Here is a 16,474-nt window from a genome sequence, read left to right on the forward strand (position 1 = left end):
TCTTATCTTGCCGGGGGAAAGAAAACCTGATTTCACGTGCGCCGCACGTTTCCAACACGCTATTAGTTACATTCAGTGCACCCGATCTTTTGAAGACCATGGTGGACTGTCCATTACTGGGTGAGGGTGATGATCTCTTTAAATGACGTCTAGGAGCTCGCTCGGCGATCTAGAGGTAGGGTTAAGCTTTCCGATATCGGCCATGGATTGGGTTGGGATTGGATTAGGGTTCTATCGAAGGATATAGGTGAAGAAATCAAGCGGCCATGACTTCCCATTCAGACGACGAGTTCGTCGTTCTTGAATTGACGGATCCTTCCTCGGTTGAAGGGAAGCTTAAGCAGGAGGTCATATCGATTTCCGTATCAGAAATCGAAGCCTGGGATCTTCCTTTGATTGTTCAATCAAGAACTGTCAGAGTTCAGGCCAACCGTAGCAGGCCAGTCCTCATTTTCTATTAATTTTTTAAGGATTATTTTTATTTTTCTTATGCTTTCGATTGATGAACACTGGGAAACTTCTTTCCTTCAGGCTCATTCATCAGTCTTCGTACTTTCACGGTCTTCTTGGTGGAAATTTCAGGTTATCTCCCATCACAATCTTGATTTCTTTTTGAATAATATTATCTTTTTACATTGTTTCAACTTTCAACCTTTAATATCAGTTTTTATCTTTTCCACTGTACTTCTCTTGTTATATTCAATTCAAGAAAATCAGAAAGTTCAATCTTTGTTAGAGTTGCTGGAATTCTGTAAGCTTTTGCCAGGTTTTTAAATTGATACTGATTTACACTTAATTTCTTGGCTAAACCCATTGATTTAGTTGGTAGCATTTGGTTGTCTCATATGTACCTTCTCTTTCCATTATTTTCTTTATCTCAAGGGATCCTTCTCTACTTCTGCTACATTTTAGATGGCCCAAATTAAAATATATGTTATGGCTTATGAGGTCTTGCAGCTCATGGTATATGCATAATCATCATTACATGTGTGGCCTGAGTTTATTTCATACAGTTCCAAGTGATGACATGGTTTTGACTTTTAACTTTTCATTCTGCAGTGAATCAAGCCTCAACTATGTCTCAATCCAATGGAACATAGAAACAAGTATTAATGTCCTGCAGTTTACGCATGGTTCTTCGCTAAGTATAACATCTAGCAATTTTATCCCCCTTTTGGAGGTAAGTTACTTGTTATTTTTAAAGGCGAAAGGACACCATTGACTGCTTACCTGGATGCTTTATTTGATGCTACTGCCATAACTTTTGTTGCCCATGCCCAAGAGACTGCAGATCATTTTGCTGTTATGATTTGTTTTCCTCAAGCTTTATGGTACTTTGTTAAAGGCTTTGAACTGCACATGCACTTACATAAAGGAGAATATAGGTATGCTTTCTCTAAAGTAAGTCTACTTAGTACTTATACTTCTATTTTAGCAGGGTGCGCTGTTTTTTGGAGTTGAGAAGCTTTTGTTGGAATGTGAAACTTGGTTTTCTAAGATCACTTCCAAAAGAGTGCTCTCTTCACAACAGATATCATTGGGCACCATAATTGAAATCTGGAATTTCGGCTTGGAGCATGGTCAGTTTGATAGCGACAGTTTTACTGTTCATGCAATCGGCTTTATGGAGCTTGTTAATCTGAATTTGTGGCATGTATTCATTAAGGTCTGATGTAGGATATGATTGCAGGAATTGGCTTTGTTGCAGAACCATGCAAAGGCTATCTAGCACGCAACTTTGTAGGTACAAGTTCTTGGAATTTTGTATTTTTTTTTATTTTTAATATTTGTGATTCAAAATTTATATTATTTTATTTTTCATATTTTAGGGATGTCCCTAAGATACACATCTCTTGAGGATGCGGTAGTTGTTCTCCAAGAGATGTGTCCTTTCTTCTTGCAGCTACTCTTTATGAAAGGGTGTGTTCTCTCATGAAAAGAGCTGCATGGAGGGATGCTTCTAAAGCATCATGTCTTGGCTTATATCCTTTTGAAACCTGTAAATTGGAGTTCATGGGCTGCCTAAATGCCACATAAGAGTGCCATGAGATCCTTACTAATACCTTCGTCCATTTTAGTGTTTTATTTTGTGTTATTCCCATCAAAACTAGTTCCGGTTCACTTGACTCGTCTTATTAGAGTGCACTTTAAGAAGATTATGAAGCAGTTTGTTGTATCTTGAGAGAAGACTGCCATCAACTATTTGCACTTGTGCATGGTGAATTCCCCTCTAAGGGCCAGTTTGAATAATCTAGCAGGACTGGGCTAGATTTCCTGCTGGATTCATGAATTTGGGCAGCTCATTTGGACATGGTCCATATTAGCGCAAAACCCCCAGCCTCAATCCTGCAGGAGGTGGGATAAATCTCCCTACTTAGGTCCATCATGCATAAATTATGACGCACTTCTTAGGTGGGATAAGTGTCACTAGTTGTGTTTGTGGTTGCAAGGTCTCAGAACCGACGGCAAAGAGAATTGCTTGGGCCCTTCGGTTTGCAACTCTGCAGTCATAGTGCTCTAAATTACATGAACTAGTCTGTTAAATTTTGTGCATCATATAAAGTGAGGTTGAATAATGTCCCTTCTGTTCATTGCTATATACTCCAAAAGGATATTTGTCCTATCTGTTTCTATTGCAGAGGTAGTTTTTTGGTGCAACATATTTAAGCACTTCTATTGTAAAGGGCATGTTTATGCATGTGTGATAAATCTTCATGGTTCTTGCATTGCGTGAACTTTTAATCGCTGACGTTTCCTGCATACATTGGTGGACTACACTTGGTTGCAATATGGTGCTGGAGGGGAGTGAGCTAAAATTGCTTGTTTGATATTTTCATATTAATAAGGGGGTTCATTATCAAGTTGTTTCATATTGAACTTCATTTCCAAATCATTAACCAGTGATTTCCATCAAGGATGCTGAATTTTGAGATACACATTTCTGCAGGCATGGGCTGTTTCATGTAGCTTGTTTGCTGATATTCCATATAGCTTATTACATTCCTCCTTAGACGACCCTCAGCTGACTGTGGACAGGTTGGTGCTTCTCGTTGTTAAGGACTAATCCATATTTTGATACATAATAATTTCTTTACACTTTCTTTGTGTTTTTGTAATCCTATGTAGTGAGAAGCAACTCTGTGAGGCTTTTCTGATCTGGCTTTCTAACAATGCAAAATGTTCAGAATGTTTACCAATCATCTCGAGAAATAACAAATTTGACATTCTTAAGAAGGTAACAACTAAACGTTGTTATAGAAATGTCTGACAATGGATATCTGCTGGTTATGATCTAAAGTTTCAGATATTATGTACCCGAAAAATTGTGCAAATTCCTCTACTTCATATTAGTCTAAGCATCAGTAAAAAAATGTTGCATCAGTGTGTTCCTAATCTTGTCACATTGGCTTGCATGTTCTAAATGATAATATTGCCATTATCTTAAGTTTGTTTTGGAGGATCATTTGTTTATTTTCCTGACCAGGTCAGGATCTGCCTTTTGCCTTTGGAGTTTGCTGCAGGTATGCTTATTGTCTTATTAATTTAATTCAGCTGCCTGAGAAAATATGTTGATGATGTCATTTATTGCTTTTCATTGTCAGTGATTATAAATAACACTGTAATCATTGCTTATAAAAAGTCCTTACTTGCAGGGCTAAGGAGACACTTTTCCCAGTTTGCAGATGGGATTGTTAATACAATCCTTGACATGATAAAGGATTGTTACTCAAGCCTATTGCGTTCCATTACAGACGATAAGATAGATAATTTCAGAATACGTTTAACAGGATATTCTGAGGTGCTGGTCATATTCTATGTCTGCTAGTTCTGAGCTTCACTCTGATTTCTTCTGCCATCCATTCTTCCTTCTTTTTGATGCTTTGTTGTTGAATAAAGAAAAAGAAGGGAAACATTTGAGTTGCTATATATTTTCCAGAGGAGTTCAACCTCTTTTTTTTTAATGCTATGTAATTTCTGTTACTTCTAGTCTATTGGCTTATAAGAATTATACTTTGTGTAATTCATGGATATTACCTGCTTTCATTGTCCAGAGAATAATACTTTCAGGCTGTGCCCATATAACGGAGGCCTTTTTGTTTCTGGCGGTGCTTCCATCTAATTTGGATGCTGCATTGAGGAAAACAGTCTTATCTGCTTTTACTGGACTTGATCGTCACACTGCAGATCATTATCGAAACTTGATGAAGTCAATTAAGATGTTATCTTTTGAAGCTGTGCATGAGATCGATATATCTAAGTGTTCAAGGGTCCATTCTGCTGCCGCTGTTATATGGTTGCACTTGGCATTGCCATCATTAAGAACATTAAAAGCATCTTATTGTTTGCAAATTAAATTGGAAGATTTGTATTGCTTGATACAAAAGTGTCCTCTGATTGCTGAAGTTGATTTGACTGTTGATGTTAGTTCCGTGATACCCACAAAAGTATCAGTATTGTCTGCCAGTGCTGAAAGATATCAACCTTCAGATCGCACACCCTATAAGATGCTGGAAGAAATATTGTTATCAAATATTGAAAAGCTTACATTGACAAATTCAATTCTGTCAAATATCTCAAAACTGACTTTGGAAGGTCGAAATGATCTCAATGGTAAGACATGTTTTTCAAACTGGTTTTGTCAGCCTGAATGCTGATTTGAACCCCACAAACATGTCACTTAATGACGACACGCCTGCTGTTTCTTTATTATTCTTTCACTTCCATTATTTAAGTTAGAATTTTGTTTGTTTTTCATCTAGAAATTAAGTAATTTTATTTTTTTTAACTTTTTCTATTTTCAGATCTGGACCTGCTGAAGCTCTCTGCTCTCTCTGATTCTTTATCTTACTTAAACATTAAAGGGTGCACTCTTGTAACAGATGCAGGCATATCCAAGCTTCTATGCAAATGCTTCAAAATCCTTTCACTGATTTTATCTTACACATCGTTTGGGAGAAATTCAATTCTAACACTTTGTTCTGGTCATATATATGGCTTTCCTGAAATTCATCATAATCACAAATATTCAAACACAATGGCATTTAGGCTCCAACAACTTGATATAAGTGGCTGTACAGGTGACTTAATTTTATTTTTGAAGATCAGGAGACTGTCTTTAACTTTAAGCTTAACTCAATTGGAAACCTAACTGTTGAGCTTAAAGTTTCATTAAAAATGCATTCAAGACTAGAAGCATTAAAAATTAGTTGACCTGGGTTTTATACGTGATATCTCAATATGTCAGGTTTTGATTAATCCACGATGAACTCTGACAAATGGATCTGTTATATGACTATTGTTCTTCGACAGGTGTTGACCAAATTTCTATGTTACAACTTATGAGCCATACATATATGTTGAAGCTTCTGAGTTTAAGGGAGACTTCCCTTATCGATGATGTTCTTTACAACTTCATGGGTTCCTCTCTGGAGAGCATTGATGTCTCTGAGACCATGGTGATGAATCTTCACTGCTTTCTAATTTGCCCATTTTCATGATTGTTCATGTTGAAATGCACCACATCTCTATAGTGTTCCTTTCTTTATGTTATCTTAGGTGTCCCTTGTAGTCATGAATGGAATATGCCACATTTTTGCTTTACTCGGGTGTGTGCAGGCATGCGTGCGTGCGTGTGCATGTGTGTGTGCATGCATGTGTGTTTAGTTATTGTGCTAATCCTTAGACCAACTGTCTTCAAATGGAAGAACCTTTATTGCTTGGAAAATGAAGAAGATAAAGGAAGAAAGTTTGTCTATTGAGAACAAACATGTTAGGTGTTAACCTCATAATTATATTGCAGTTAAACAACATTTATTATATATTAACCTCAGAATCAGACTCATTTCAAAACCGTTAGTTGTGACAAGAGGCTACTACTGCACCTTTTCTTGTTCTCTTCTTTGACTATTTAAGGTGAGAAACTATAAAAACTTTAGAATCTTGTGACTTATCTCGTGAACTACAGGGGCTTGGATCCATTATAAGGGTGAATAGCCAATATTTACTTTGTAAGACTAACCTTTATACATAAGATTCTATACATAAATATACTGCTTTACTCATGCATGGTGGATTTATATGAATTCCTTATCCGTGTTGACAATTGTCATTAGCTTGAGATAATAATTTTATGTTCTACTCTTTAACATGAGTTCTGCTTGTGAATTTTAGGTTTCTATGCAAGCTTTAACTTCTGTTATTAGGCAAAATCCGGGTGTCAGGATCTTGAAAGCGACTGGCTGTAGAAACTTGCATCAGCCCAATTGTGATGGTTTGATGCTCACTGGTGGTGCCAGCTTTGAAGATCTTCTTCACGAGTTAAGTAAGAGTTGCATCATGGAAGAACTGGCTTTTGGATGGGGATTTTCCTGTTTAACAATGAAAGAACTAGAACCCGCTATGAGAAAATTAAGAGGAATAACTCTCGGTATTGGTGCATCACCGGGCCATTATGTGCTCTGTGCACTTCCAAAGATGTGTCCACTGCTAGAGTCTGTCATTCTTATTTTTCAGGTTATTACAATTTTATATTACATCACACAAATCGCTACTACTATATAAATTTCTTTCAATAATAAATTTCCCTGTTTACCAGGTGATTTCTGACAGTATATTGAGAAGTATCCTGGAATCCTTAAAACATCTGCAGGTGCTAGGATTACGCTGCTGTCTTGGTGAACTGACTTCGTTTAGCTTTCGGACCAGCATGCCAATGTTAAGGTCACTGAGGCTAGAGTGGGTAACTCCATGGATGACAAATAATGATTTGGCAATCCTGACCGAGAACTGTTCAAACATTGTTGAACTTTCTTTGTCAGGGTGCAAACTTCTTGATTCAGGTTATGTGTAAAAATTCTAAGAGGTTATCCAGACATCCATGCATGTGTTGGCAAAGGACACCAACATTTTCTCTGAGCTGCACAGTCTGACTGCTGTGCGGGTCCCATTTGATTCTTGGGTGGGACACACTGCATTTAATAGGTGTATATAAGTTGCAGTGCATGTGGGAGACTTTTTCCTGTACATGCTTTTATGTCCTCACTGCCTTTATTCCAACGCAGTTGCTGACAAACTTATTTAATTTATTGGCTTTCTTGCAGACTCACAAGAAATCATTTCTTCTGGATGGCCAGGCTTGACATATATTCATTTGGAGGTTTGTTTGAGATGGTCTCATTTTAGTGCATCTACCTTTGCTAGTTGGCTATTCTCCAGCTTCCGTACTTCTATGTGGTTTTTTAGGTCATCTGTCTATTGATTAAAAAGCCACGAGACTATGAATAATCTATGATTGTCATGAATTAATAAATGGAGGAATCATTCTATGGCGGGATACCAAAAGGTCAATAAATAATAAATAGCTATGGTTAAGTAGTATGTTTACGCAACAAATTATGAAGTATTCCCTAATAAGAGTTACAGTGGCTGAAATATCTTACAGGTCTTATAAATTTTTTTCTCATGTCACCTTTACTCTTCTTGTTTTAAAAGTCGTCATATTGATTGTAGAAGAAATCTGAAAATCATTGCTGTATCTTCATTCTTTGAATTACTATATGCACTTCCATCTCATATCGACAATACAGCAATACCAGAAAGAGGAGGTTATATGATTATGGATGTTCATGATTCATTAGTTGACTAGTAGGTCAGGCATCCATTCGCTGTCCACCATTTTGCTCTCACGTTTTTTGGGAGTTCCTTTTTGTATCAACTTGTTATTCTACTAAAAATGTCACTCATGAGTAGAAATATATTACGACATTTGAATAAAATGGTTGGAATAATTGTATTGATTTTCAGGGATATGTTTTCCCTAGAATGGCCGTATTTGTAAAGAATCATATATTCAAGTACCGGCTATCTTATCTAACATTTTTTATGCACCCATGTAGTTTGTTCCGTTTTGATTATGTTCTTGTTTCATTCATCAGGACTGTGGCAAAATAACTTCGAATGGAGTTTCTTTTCTCTTCAATTGCAAAGCTGTTGAAGATCTCTTATTACGCCACAATGTGAGTGCCCAACTGATGCTTATTCTCAACCTAGATGCTACTTTCATGTCATGTGAAAGGAATATAAATGCCTCTAGGAGGCAATGTCAATTATGAATTTATCTTAGAGGCAACTTTCATTTATAGTTATGTATTGTATGCTGAGATTCTTGCTAAAGAGAGTTTTAAAACTCCAAAGAACTTTCTATATTCCAAGCATGGTATGTCGTACCGGCCCGATCCGGACGGTAGAAGGTGTACCATACCGCACCGGTTCGGTACCGATACCCGGTACGGGTAGTATACCGACACTCGATACGCCAAAAAAGTTTTGATACCATACCATACCGATACTGTGCTAGTGTGGTACCGCTATGGGGTCTTGTATCGAGACGGCGAACCTCGATTCCAATTTAAGTAACTCGGTTAGGATTAAAAAAAAAAACTTCCTGTGTTCCAAGCAAAGTAACTCAGCTGAGATAAAAAATGTTAAAGTTATTTCCATTTTTGTAAAATTCACTAGCTAGGCAGTTTCATTCAGAAGTCGAATGTCAGAATAGACTAAGCATTGATATTTACCTTGATACAGCATGCTGAATGACTCTCAGCCATTAGACTGCCTATGTTTTGTATGTGTAGGCTTGCTCAGCACTAAAGTTTAAAACCTGATGTGATCTCAACTTTTATTCTTATTATAAACCAGTGTGATGGTTTGCTCTTGCTAAGTGCTCTGCCTTCAAATATGAGCAGCTTTACAGTTTGACCACTTGAAAGTTGCCGATTTTCCAAAATGCCTTGACCTACTTTGATACACTTTTTTATTATAATTGCATTTGAAAATGACAACCTGTTTTTAGGCTATCTTTTTTATGCATCTCTAGTCAATGCAATTTTGAACCTGTCTGCATTTGTTCCCATGTGTTCTGTTGAGTGTGGTGTAGTTGCTACTTTTTCATTTTTGTCTTCTGATTTTTTTTGTTACATTGAAAATATTAGACGAGAACAAAGTTGCATAAAGGAAGATTGCATCACATGTCATGGAAGTTTACTACCTTTTCAACTTCAAATTTAGGCAAAGAAGATGATCTTATGCAGATTTACAAGGATTGGAAAAGTTTATAGTCTTTCTTCATCTTCAAGGGTTTTGTTATGATTATCACATGTTTACAAGCTTTTTTATTGTACAACTTGTATTGGCATGATATGGCACAAGTCATATAGGAATTCTTAATCATCCCATGTCGATCATAATGCTATTCTTGATGAATATTCCAGTCTGTTAAACTGATTTTTCGTAATTGAATTGTAGGGGCGAGGTATTGGAAGGAACTTCATATGTGATGCTGCTTTAGAGGTACACCTTCATTTTTCTTCTATTTTCCTCCCTACTGTGGGTTAAGTTTGACAAGACACTGAGCTCCACTATCAGTTACAGTTGCCGGTGCTCCGGAAAGTGGCACTGGATCTCTGCGATGCTTGTGAAGGAGGTTTTGACAGCCCAAGTGTGAGTAAATTCATAATGGATATCAAAATAACTATAAATTTCATTGCTTATACGAAAGATGCTTTCCTTGTTTTACTGATTGCAGCATGCTGAGAGATATTCCCTCAGCACTGTGAAAATTAGTCGCTGCAAGTCCCAGAGATGTGGATTTGAGCTTCAGACAGTGGAGACATTCAAGGCAGTGCATAAGGAAACTATTGTTTTAGAGTGGAATAGCAAGGAACTGCGAACAACAATGGTGAAAGAAAGAATATAGCGTGGGGACAAATGCAAATCAAGGTCTGGGCTCACAGACGACAGATATTGCCCAAAGCTATACCTCATCCTCAGTTTTGTAAGAAACAGTAAAGCGCAACTGCTCAGATGAGAATCAGGAGCTGTTGAGACACATGATGCTATATAAAGGTGTGTGTTAGAGAGAGAATTTGGCTGTACTGGAAATTATAAGAACATCTTTTGGGCTTTCACAATCACTTAGGAAAAGATCGAAATTAAGGTGCCATATTTTTCAGATTGCTACAGGACACTGGCAATTACAAGGATGATAATTCGGGTTGTACAACTAAATATAGGCTCAATAAAATAAACTGTTCAATATTCGTATTATTCTCTTTCATATCTAACTGCTCTTTCCCTGTCTGTCAAGATATCTTGATGGATTGCGAGGACAGATTCAAGAGCGAAGTCAATCCAGAAATTTTCAATGGCTTCGCTAATGTGACGGCTTGAAAGGATATGAATTCGGACGTGCTAATCACCTGTCTATATGGTTGGATTCATGTATGATTTCCTCCTGCAATGTAAACATCCATAGCCATTTATCCTATCCAAATACCCCATCGAACCACTGCACCGGTCCTTAGGCCTTGCTACATGAGCATTTCATCTTCCTACGAGATTGAGGTTCCATCCAATGGTGAAAAAGAATTCAAGGTCTAGTAATTTGAGGAATGATATCAAACTTTGACCATGGTGAACAAGAATTGATCTTCCATTCAGCATTAGACTCCACTAGCAAAGCAAAGCTTGACTTATGATTGGAGGAACATCATGGTTGGTGATTTTTTTTCATGCAGTCATACTCTCAACCCTAATATAGCTTTCGAGGATATGGTTTGATCTTTTATATGGCGAAGTGTATGACATTGTGAATTATTTTTCTCTAAAAAATTTCCTTGGAAGATTTTTTTATCAAATTATATCCGTTCCATCAATTTTGACATGCCGTCTTTATTTTTGTTCAACTTTCTTAAAATATCATCCTTAACAAGTTTCTTATATCTTGTGACGTACTCGTCATGGAACAGTAATCATATGAACTGCAATTTGCTATGTTGCAGAAGTTGAGAGACATTGATCACTTATTTTATAGAACCATCGGTTGAATATTGGGCATAAAGTATTGATGCTCGATACTAGTTGACCTAGAAGAGATGCACAGTTCAGAAAATTTCTAGCTGGCTAGCATGATTGATTTATTTCTTAATTTTATTTAAAAAATTGACAGGCCTATTTTAGTTGCAGTTATATAAATATTTATTTAATTATCCTCAATATGGATGATGTATCTATGATTTCAGATGTTATCTTGTCCAGTTTGGCTTGTGGACATTCTCAAATTTCTTATTCATCCCCAAAGCTTCGTTAGTCCATATGTCTATAAATATGTGTTAGTCTTCCGAAGTAAAAATTTCTGTGACTAATGGTTCTTAAGACAGTAGTCTCCTTTTCTTAAAAAACAAAATCACCACGGCTCTTATTTTTGGCCATTCCATCCTCATCTTTTGTTCTTTGCGTTGTCATGATCTTTTCTGCCGCAATAACTGGTACTCGGATGGTCGATTCGATCAATATTTATCATAAAAAAATCATATAAAGTGACGGTCCATCGTCAGTGTCTTTTCAAGGATGGACCCAACAGAGATCGGTGCTGAGAGAGGCTATGGATATTCGTCAGCAATGCCGAGGATCGGTGCTGAGACACAGTGGCGCGTCCTTCGACCATGTTGGCCCACTTGTGCGGCCACGAGTGCTCAGCAATCTGCTGCTTGGATTTTAATGGGATGGAACTCAGTGATTGAATCTTAGCTCTGATAAAGTGTGTGGATCTTGTACCAAAAATAAATAAATAAATAAAGTGTGTGGATCAACGGATGAAGGCATTTTTTTTTCCTAATTTCCTTTTTTTTTGAAAAAAAAGGCATTGCCCTTTTTAGTTCGACTAGGTTGATCTCATTTCATTTTTTGGCTAAACAAATGGGTTTTAAGTGAAATCCGTTTCTTGATTGCCAACTTGTGCTTAGAATGACTGGTGGATGATCAGCAGGTGAAATCGAAGATATGTGCTTTGTGAAATTTAAGGATGTGTTGCGTTATAACAATTTTTTTCCAGCATCAAATGCAGTACCAATGTATCTAGCAACAAATTTTGTTCATCTTCCGTTCGTCAAAGGACGTGGATAGGCTGGATCGTATCCATCACTTTATCAATGTATTAGTGAATGACATTTACATGTTCAGTTTTTGGCAAGCAACCGTTTAAATTTTGAATTTAAATGAAACTATGAAAAGAAATCTGAACGATCACAAATTGTAGTTATTTGAAGTCAGATCATATGATTTCGTGCTCCAGCTCGAGGAATGAACTCGGATTCAACGTCTAAAGTTGAACAAATTCGTTTCTGATCAGATAGACACCTATGATTGGTCCTCCCACATAAATCCCGAAATCTCTATTGTCAATATTAATATCCAGTTTCCCGCCGGGGGGGGGTTCTAAAAAGTAAAAGCAAACCGCCTTTCCCATCGCCTTTCGGCCCTGTTCCCCTCCCCTCCTTTCCGCTCGCCCGCTCCGTTACAAGAGGACAGCTGTGCTGGGCCCCACTCCTATCTCCATGCAGCTCCCCGCCGCACACGTAGCGACCCCGCAGCGAATCATTCAAGAGAGAGAGAGGGCGCTCAGCTTGGGATCCGTCGCGCCCTTCGCCTGCCCCCTCACTCTTAACCCCCACTCCACTTGGATCTGCAGCAAGAACCAGAACTCCGTCTTCTTCACGTTGCAGCAAGCCTGGAGATATATGGTTGCAGCCCTAGAACTTGATCCTGATTCTTGATCGATGGCCTTCGCGTTCGCGGGGATTCGGTTCTCTTTGGCGCTATCACCTCGATCCGTGATCCATGGCGATCGCAAGAACGGTGGAAATGCATCTCTCACCTTCTTGAAGAAGGACTCTTTACCGCGTAAGCTCTTTATGTCTTTCTCGCTCCGAACCTTGTTTGTTGTCGTGTTCTTGACTCGGTTCTGCTGGAGTTTCTTGGATATCGGTTTGATGCTTCTGTTCGGTAATCTGAGGTAGTGCGTTCTTGTTTCGCTTCTTGATGATCAAACTTTTTGCTGTTATCTGTTTCTTGTACTCTGGTTCGATTCTTCTCTTGTTCTTTCAATTTGCGAATGTTTTCTGTACGCTGGCCTGTGATCTGTGTTCACTTTCTTGGATCTTGTCAATTGTTCTAATGTTTTTTCTCCAGTTGTTTCTAATGATGGGGTGTTGATGTTTTTTGCTTATATCAAAATGTCTCCCTCTCCCTCCCTCCCTCCCTCCCTCCCTCCCTCCCTCTCTCTCTCTCTCTCTCTCTCTCTCTCTCTCTCTCTCTCTCTCTTAAATTTAATGAGAGGATACCCATATATGTATGTTTTATGTGCTATGCTATGCGTTCTGTTTGGATTTAAGTTTTTTTCGTGTGTGGTGTTAGATACTTAGATTTTATAAATTGGAGTAAAAGAAAGAAAAATGACATGGAGAAAAGAAGGCCGTGATCTTTTCTTGCGATTGAAATTTTCTTGTCTTTTTGTTAAGCAGGTTCGTTTGTGACATTGAGGAAGGATTGGGTGTTATGGTGTGGGGGCACTAGGTTATTAATAGGTCTGAACTTAGAAAACTGTGTCCTTTTGGAGTCGGAGCTGAGGAGAAAATAGAACAAAATTGTATTACAATGTTTTTACTTGTAAGCTTTGCATTAAATTGATAGTTCCTTGAACTTGGAGACTGACGGGTTATGCATCTTGTCGAGATGTATATTTTGATTTCTCAGAGCCCTTATTCCTGATTATGACCATACTATGGGAATTTGCACATTGACTTTGCTTGACCAAGCAAGGAGACAAGATATGAGAAGCAAATATCCAAGACAAAGGAATTTGAGTAGTTGTGGGTATTGATATGTGCAAGCCTTCTTATTTATGTATTTACTCAAAGATTTTGAGGATATATATGTTGGTGGCATGATAGTAGATACATTCATGCTTTAGAAAAGAATCCCCATAGTTGTTAATGTTTTACAAGATGCTTGAAAAATTGTGGGTTGCATTTCTTACACAATCATGTTGGGCACTTGCATGATGAAAGGTGACTAGGCATCCCATGACAACATCTAGCATGTCAATAAGCTTTCTAGCTTGACAAAACCTGCTTGGTGGAGCTACGGCCTTATTTTCAGTTTAGTTCCTCAACAGAAGAGTTCGCGTGATCCATCTTTTCGGTTGTCTTTGGCTAGTATTTTATCCATTTCATGTCGAAAATCATGAAATGGGAGAGTCTATTGGTTGTGAGCATGGTACATATGAGGATTATGTTTTTGGAAGAAAAGGCCGTGAGTGGGAAGTGGAGCTGCCAAATCATTGGCATTGTTCTCTTATAAATAGCATATTCAGATCTTTTAGGTACATAAAGACATTTCTGTAGGTTCGCCCTGTTGACTTTACCCTAGACATTATGTGATTTTAAGAATCTGGATATTAGGAAATGATCTTGAGATTGGAGCAGGGCACATGGAGTTCTATATATCTGGACAACATTTTGGAGTGCTAGTTTCTTTAGGGAACGCTAGGGTAATGCTTTGGATCACATTTGAAAGTTTTCATCATGATTGTGACATGCTAATTTTGTATATTTGGATGGAGAAAAGTAGGGAGACCACTTGGAGATGCTTTACTTAGATTACAAAAGATGATCTGAAAATACTGATGATTCTGAAGGTTAGATTATTCTGTAATGCAAAATTTGTCAACAATGATTATTGGGAACATATATAACTACAAAGTTGAATAGCTACCAACAAATTCTAATGTTATCATGGGTTCAAGCTCTCAAAATCAAGAAAAAACTGTTTGTGCTCAAGCTGTGTGGAACCATGCAGCATAAAAGTTTTGAGAAGCATTGAAGCTCCAATTGGTATTATGGGCAAAGAACCCTGAGATACAGGTGTATAAGAAAGAGGATTTGGAAAAAAGAATAAAAAAAGGGGAAGAACTATCTTATGCTAATGCTCAGGAATGCACTTTAAACTTAAGATGAACTTGCCTCATGTGGATGCAAGGGATGAGACTGGTCATGGTTATGGAATCAACTTCAGATGAGAGATGTGAAGACAACACATTAGCTATAGAAGTGTTATAGAAGAGTAGAAGTAATTTGCTTTGGTGTGTTATCTATTTTGTCTTCTTCCTTTAAAACATATGTATTCCTGCTAGTGTAATGCTTACTAGATTTCTTTTTTAGGGAAAGTACTTGCTGGAAATTCTTCTTATGACCCTGATTCTGCGTCCACAACTGCTGCTGCATCTAGAAAGGTGCTGGCTCCAGGTGGCGAAAGTGATGGCTTGTCATCTTCTACAGATTCAATTGGGAACCCTGAAGTTTCTCATGATGACCTGCAGGTGTATGCTAGGATAGGAAAATTCCTTGTATTTTTACATAGTCTTGCAATGTTATTTAATGTGTTTCCTATTATTAACCGAGCTCAATAACAAAAAAATGGAAGAGCAAGTAATGTTTTTTCAGGAATACAATCTTTGCTAAAGAGTCGACTAAGTTCCTATAACTTTCTTGATTAATTTCGCCCATAAATTTTTGCCTTCGTGTGGATCTTTGGCCACTTTAGGCCTCATTTGGTTTTATTGTGAACCCAGAATTGTATTTTATCTTCAAATCTTAGCGCTTCCTCCCCAACCCCTTACCCCACCTCCTCCCAACTCCGACCTCCTCTCTTACAAGGAAGCGAAAAGATAACATCTATTTTTGTTCATCGAGTTCTTAATCAGGCATATATGCTTCTCCTCCATATGCTTAGGTTGCCAAAGCAGGTTTTGCTCAATGTATTTTCAAGGAAGCTGATTCAGATATCACTTTTTTTCATAGTATGCCGTACTGTACTGTACTGTACTGAATGGTACTGGGCGTACCGTACCGGATGGATACTATGCTAGTGTGGCACCGAGACGGGGTCTGGTACCAATACGACGAACCTTTTTTTTTTCTTCTTAATGTTTTGATATCACTTATTTTTCCCCCAAAAACTCTTTGAAAATATTTGCTTGTGTCAAACTTCCATATGTAATTTTGTATAAAAAAAACTTCCATATATAATTTCATGCAAGTCTGCATCCTGACAATGCCCTTTTTCATGACTGATCTACATGTGATTCTTTCGGTAGGTATTACAAGAATCAACAGGTCTATCCATTCAAGATGAGGGAAAGGTAAAAGCCGGGCAAACACCCATGTCTTCAGAAGCCATGGATGATGAAATCATGAATGAAGGTGCTAAACAGTCTATACATTCTCAAGCCAATCAGACCATTGAAAAAATTGAGGAGAAGCCCAGATTTATTGCTCCACCTGGTAGCGTAAAAAGAATTTATGAAATTGACCCATCTTTGGAAGGCCATCGTGCACATCTTGATCATCGGTAGGCTTCTCTTTGCTATGACATGTTTTAAAAGATGTTTTGTTCCAGCATGGTGATGTGAATTTGATAATTTTGCCGAAATATTCTGGTAATGTAAAAACAAAAAAGCAATTGAGAAAGAATTGGTCATTGGCATATATGGTAAATCATGAGTCTTAAAACACCAATACTTATGCTGTAGAAAGAACATTTATTCTGTATACATTTTTCAGTTCATCACTTAAAGATG

The 16,474-nt window shown here is 37.7% G+C and overlaps 2 protein-coding genes across 15 annotated transcripts in view; both read left to right on the forward strand.

Annotated features, from left to right (window-relative positions):
* Positions 1–53: 53 nt before the first annotated feature.
* LOC103706161 (ubiquitin-protein ligase) lies at positions 54–10,097 on the forward strand. Of its 13 annotated transcripts, none has more exons than XR_603929.5 (19): positions 54–439; positions 532–582; positions 1,060–1,180; positions 1,439–1,580; positions 1,691–1,740; positions 2,948–3,036; positions 3,127–3,235; positions 3,485–3,521; positions 3,654–3,799; positions 4,053–4,611; positions 4,803–5,078; positions 5,311–5,456; positions 6,172–6,513; positions 6,596–6,981; positions 7,101–7,156; positions 7,935–8,015; positions 9,304–9,348; positions 9,424–9,498; positions 9,584–10,097. XR_603929.5 is itself a non-coding variant. In XM_008790192.6 (19 exons), the coding sequence occupies exons 1-19, from the start codon at positions 267–269 to the stop codon at positions 9,752–9,754; spliced, it is 2,913 nt and encodes a 970-aa protein (XP_008788414.3). In that variant the 5' UTR covers positions 54–266; the 3' UTR covers positions 9,755–10,097. The 13 variants fall into 13 exon arrangements, 4 of the variants coding, with proteins under 4 accessions (XP_008788414.3, XP_008788422.3, XP_008788430.3 ...); XR_603928.5 differs by having other exon boundaries at positions 9,430–9,498; XR_603932.5 differs by having other exon boundaries at positions 6,596–6,958.
* A 2,289-nt stretch (positions 10,098–12,386) lies between these two features.
* LOC103707995 (1,4-alpha-glucan-branching enzyme 1, chloroplastic/amyloplastic) overlaps positions 12,387–16,474 on the forward strand; it is a 32,130-nt gene continuing 28,042 nt past the window's right edge. Inside the window, exons 1-3 of one of the 2 annotated variants that reach the window (XM_039133335.3) lie at positions 12,387–12,738; positions 15,057–15,214; positions 15,992–16,245. In XM_039133335.3, coding sequence (XP_038989263.2) covers positions 12,615–12,738; positions 15,057–15,214; positions 15,992–16,245 — 536 coding nt within the window. In that variant the 5' untranslated portion in view covers positions 12,387–12,614. The remainder of the gene's footprint in view (positions 12,739–15,056; positions 15,215–15,991; positions 16,246–16,474) is intronic. The other variant, XM_088720713.2, reaches the window with a different exon arrangement.

The sequence above is a fragment of the Phoenix dactylifera genome, chromosome 4 (assembly GCF_051530095.1).
Source record: "Phoenix dactylifera cultivar Ajwa chromosome 4, Ajwa_hap1_PhDact_Kaust_v1.1, whole genome shotgun sequence".
NCBI lineage: Eukaryota > Viridiplantae > Streptophyta > Magnoliopsida > Arecales > Arecaceae > Phoenix > Phoenix dactylifera.